The sequence below is a fragment of the Tachysurus vachellii genome, chromosome 11 (assembly GCF_030014155.1).
Source record: "Tachysurus vachellii isolate PV-2020 chromosome 11, HZAU_Pvac_v1, whole genome shotgun sequence".
Taxonomy (NCBI): domain Eukaryota; kingdom Metazoa; phylum Chordata; class Actinopteri; order Siluriformes; family Bagridae; genus Tachysurus; species Tachysurus vachellii.
The window spans coordinates 840,001-845,000 of record NC_083470.1 but is presented as its reverse complement, the minus strand read 5'-3'; the positions used below and the strand labels follow the sequence as shown (position 1 = coordinate 845,000).

General features: G+C 40.8%; 2 protein-coding genes across 2 annotated transcripts in view; one reads left to right on the top strand and one right to left on the bottom strand.

Moving 5' to 3' along the window:
• The window catches only part of soat1 (sterol O-acyltransferase 1), an 11,400-nt gene extending 9,098 nt beyond the window's left edge, over positions 1-2,302 (top strand). Inside the window, exons 13-16 of the mRNA XM_060882117.1 lie at positions 184-282; positions 395-530; positions 614-759; positions 1,243-2,302. Coding sequence (XP_060738100.1) covers positions 184-282; positions 395-530; positions 614-759; positions 1,243-1,320 — 459 coding nt within the window. The 3' untranslated portion in view covers positions 1,321-2,302. The remainder of the gene's footprint in view (positions 1-183; positions 283-394; positions 531-613; positions 760-1,242) is intronic.
• Positions 2,303-4,401: 2,099 nt separating this feature from the next.
• Positions 4,402-5,000, bottom strand: part of LOC132853719 (uncharacterized) — a 7,116-nt gene continuing 6,517 nt past the window's right edge. The window contains exons 13-14 of the mRNA XM_060881656.1: positions 4,957-4,989; positions 4,402-4,675 (exon numbers count right to left, since the gene is read on the bottom strand). Coding sequence (XP_060737639.1) covers positions 4,623-4,675; positions 4,957-4,989 — 86 coding nt within the window. The 3' untranslated portion in view covers positions 4,402-4,622. The remainder of the gene's footprint in view (positions 4,676-4,956; positions 4,990-5,000) is intronic.

The window sequence follows — 5,000 nt, the reverse complement described above, 5'->3', positions numbered from 1 at the left end:
GTTTAACCATTAACATGCTTTAAGAAGCCATTATAAACTTTTAGCAGTACAGTCTTCTAGTAATCAGTATAAACCCTCACAGACCTTCACAAAGCTCTACTAAACATATACGACCTGTTCAGCCTGAATAATTATGGGTTTTGTTTATTACTGATTAATTAATTAGAGTTTATTAAACTTCAGGACTGGTGGAATTCAACGTCATTTGCCAATTATTACCGCACGTGGAACGTGGTAGTGCACGACTGGCTTTACAGCTACGTGTATCGGGACTTCCTGTGGGTAAGAAACACAATCTAAATAGATGAGAATATTGGGACTATAATATTTATTATTTATCTGTTACTCTGGTAATGAATATTTATAGCCATTTATACTGTACGTCTCTCCACAGCTGACTCAGAAACGTTTCCGTGCGACCGCCATGTTTGTTGTTTTCACCGTCTCGGCCGTGGTTCACGAGTACGTGCTGGCCGTGTGTTTCGGGTTCTTCTACCCCGTCCTCTTCTGCCTCTTCATGTGCTTTGGAAGTGAGAATTTGCTTTAGGTTTTTGAAACTGAATTCTAAACTGAATTTGAGATGTTTTTTATTATGTGCTGTTTGTGTCCTCAGTGATGTTTAACTTCATCCTGCACGACCGGAGGACCGGAGCTGTGTGGAACATCATCGTGTGGACTGCTCTGTTTCTGGGTCTCGCGGTTCTGCTGTGCCTTTACTCTCAGGAGTGGTATGCACAGAAATACTGCCCCCTAGAGGAGGTAAATAAGACTACATACTACATACTTCATCTTCTTCTGCACTGCCCCTCATAAGGAAGGCTTCATCATCATCTTCTTCTTCTTCATCTTCATCTTCTTCTTCTTTGTTTTCATCTTCTTCTTCTTCGTTTTCTTCTTCGTTTTCATCTTCATCTTCTTCTTCTTCGTTTTCTTCTTCATCTTCTTCTTCATCTTCTTCGTTTTCTTCTTCTTCGTTTTCGTCTCCTTAGACCCAAATATACAGCACTTCTGAGTGCTGGATTGTGATTGGACATCAGGGGTTGATTAATTTTCTATAACAGCAGGTCTGACATCAGTGCTTCAGCACATCAGAGTTTTTATTAATATTTATGTGAGTACGGTTTCTATAGTAACCGCCCACTCACAGAGACGGATGTAAAACGTGTGCGATCACCGACATGGTGACGTTTTCTTTACTCTCGGCTCTGACGCTGAACGTGTTTTGTGTTTTTATTTTTTCAGCCTTCTTTTGTTGACTTGCTGAAGCCGAGATCGTGGACCTGCTCTGTCCGTAGCAGCCGCGCCGCAGGAGACGCCTGAGCTTCTGACACTCTGTCGGAGATTTTTGCACTATAGTCACAAGCGCTTTGAGTGACAATCAGTTTTAACAGAAGGGCATTGGGTTGGGATTAAATATTTTAATACATGTCTATATTTAAAGACGCTCCGCACCGATACGAGGTCCGTTTCAGTGTTGAATTGATTTTTACTGCATTGCTTTTGTTCTGATATTTGAGGTGAAAGCTGACACCATTTCACGTGTGATTATTGTGCAGTTCGTGTCTTCAGCCCAGGAGATTAGTCTGAAACACAGGCTTTTGTTAGGCTTTACAGAGACCTTTACACCATGAAGACTCTCCTAAAGGGTTCCTGAAGAGTTCTTGGAGGCTTCAGCTTTTCAGCTTCAGTGTATTTCTGAAACACCGTAGGAGTTTTGGATCCTCGTGACCTTGATGTTGTATAAATGTGCACAGTAGTGAACGTGGAGCCACCACGATGTGAGAGAAGGTTCAGCACTTTGATTTATTAACATTAGGACCCGGCTTCTGCTCAGGGATCTTAACGTAAATAGTTTTATTGTTTTTAATTCTCCAGAACGTGATGATTATGGAGCTCTTATGAGGAATCATTCGAACTCTGTTCTGATTATGAGTTTGAACTCTGGACCAGAAGCAGACTGTGGTGCTCGTGCTGGACCCGAGCTCCAGAGTTTATACTGTAAGAGTAAAAGGTGTAAAAGTTTCTCTAACTCATCATGTAGAGAAATAAAGTTTGTAAAGCACCAAGAATTGTTTTTATATCTCAGAAATCTAATCATCAGTGACGTTAAAGGATCCTGGTAATGATCTGATAAAGTCGCTGAGTGAAACTCGTCTAACTCAATAAGATGGTTTTTAACTCACACTTAACAGCTTCAGTTCCAGCTGAAGGCATCTGATGCATGTTTATATAAAAGGTCCTTTACTCTTTCTAATAAAACTACATCTGATTCAAATATCAGAAAATAAAGCAGCTGAATCACTTCATGGTCATCTGTTTCTTCAGGATATCACTCCTCTGTCTCTGTCTTGGTGTTCATTATACTGTTTATTACACACACACACACACACACACACACACACATTTACATTTACAGCATGTGACAGACGCCGTTATCCAGAGCGACGTACATAAGTGATACATTACATATTGGATCACTAAGTTACATACTTAAGATACCATGAGTTTAAAACATTTGTTCAGAGTTACAATGAAAAAGTGTCAAAGGTGTTTTTATTATTTTTGTTTTTTAAATGCAAAAGATAAAGAAAGAAGTTCTAGTTGAAGTGTTTCCTGAATAAGTAGGTCTTCAACCGCTGCTTGAAAATATCCAGTGACTCAGCTGTCCGGACCTCTAGGGGAAGTTCGTTCCACCACCTTGGTGCCAGTACAGAGAAGAGTCTTGTAGTAAACTTACCTCTTACCCTGAGAGATGGTGGGACCAGTGGAGCAGTGCTGTAGATCTGAGGGTGTGAGGTGCAGTGTGAGGAGTGATGAGGGCTTTGAGGTAAGAGGGAGCTGGTCCATTTTTGGCTTTGTAGGCCAGCATCAGTGTTTTGAATCTGATGCGTGCAGCTACCGGAAGCCAGTGGAGGGATCGCAGCAGTGTGGTGGTGTGGAGAACTTTGGCAGGTTGAAAACAAGCCGTGCAGCTGCATTTTTGATCATTAGCAGAGGACGGATTGTGTTCATATGTAGACCTGCCAGCAGTGTGTTACAGTAATCCAGTCTAGAGATGACAAGAGACTGAACAAGTACCTGAGCAGCCTGTGTGGACAGAAATGGCCGAATCCTTCTAATGTTGTAGAGAAGAAACCGACATGAGCGAGTCACATTAGCAACATGGGAGGAAAAGGACAGTTGATTGTCCATGGTTACCCCAAGGTTGTGAGCTGTGGCTGAAGGGGAGATCAGATCGTTGTGTAGGGATACAGCAAGGTCATGACCTGGGGATGAATCACCTGATGATCAGCAGTTCAACACACACTCTGTTTCAGCAGTTCCTGTGGATCAGATCTTCACCCAGCAGGTAAAACTGTACTGAGCTTCATGTTAATAGTCATTAAGTCCTACTGTATGTCTGTGTGTGTGTGTGTGTGTGTGTGTGTGTGTGTGTGTGTGTGTGTGTGTGTGTGAGAGAGAGAGAGAGAAATGCAGAATGAGAATTAAATAAGGAAATATACTGTAAGAATAATGAGAAAGTGGAAAGAATAAAGGAATGTGTGCTTCTACACAAACAGCTGGAGATGTGCTGTGAGAGTTCAGTGTAACATCTGCTTATAAAACACTGACCGTGTTGTAGGACGCTAAAGTCCCCCTTTTTACAAATATATATACAGTAGGAGATAGATCGATAGATCGATAGATAGATAGATAGAGCGATAGATAGATAGATAGATAGATAGATAGATAGATAGATAGATAGATAGATAATATACTATAATGTACTGTACTAAAACATCTGCAGAGAGTTTAATCATTTTTGTCAAGTCTTGGATGAATTGATTCACTGAATCTAAGATAATGTCTAGTAATATTTTATTAATGATGTTAAATAATAAGATTTTTAGATAAACATTCATTCATTCATTCATTTTCTACCGCTTATCCGAACTACCTCGGGTCACGGGGAGCCTGTGCCTATCTCAGGCGTCATCGGGCATCAAGGCAGGATACACCCTGGACGGAGTGCCAACCCATCGCAGGGCACACACACACACTCACATTCACACACGCAATCACACACTACGGACAATTTTCCAGAGAAACCCCCGAGGCACGGGGAGAACATGCAAACTCCACACACAAGGAGGAGGTGGGAATCGAACCCCCAACCCTGGAGGTGTGAGGTGAATGTGCTAACCACTAAGCCACCGTGCCCCCTTTTGGATAAACAGACTCTAGATTTTGAAACAGATTTTTAAAAAGAAAGTCAGATGTGTTTAATACAGGAGGAGTGTTTCTCATCACCATGGTGACCGTGTGTGAGAGACACAATAATGAATCCTGCCCCTCTATTAGGGCTTGTTGTAGTTCCCATGTCTGACCACTAGGTGCACTAGGTGAATATAAACCTCACAGTGATTTTATTTCATTTATTTAAACCTCAGGAAACACACTGAGGACGAGTCCTCGTTTACAAATATACAGAAAACAGAAGACAAAAATCAAAACTCAGGCCCAGATAAAGACGATTAAACGTTAAACTACAGCCCAATAACCCAACACCCCACATGATCAGTAGATATTGATGATGATCTGCTCTCTAATTGGTTCATAGAAAGGTCACGTCCTCGTTATAATCAACACATTGCAGTTGCTCTGATGATCTCATTAATGGCACAGACGTACACATCTAAAGAGAGAGAGAGAGAAACATAACTAGTTAGTACCTGGTAATTAATAACTAGTACCTCATGAATTAGAATTCTAGTCATAATAAGAAAAAGGATAAAAGCAATAACTGTTATTTGTTGTGTTGATTTTTTCTTCAAATTTAGGGGAAAATTGCTAATTTTTTTAAGTGAATATTTAATCTATTTAAATTTCAGTAAAACTCAAACACAAAAGTGCCAAAAAATCAAAAATCAAATCAGTTCTTATTCCACTGTGAGATCCTTCAGAAGTGACTTTTACCTTTCGCCTCGGTTGGGAGGGTTCTGTTGGCACCTTCACACACA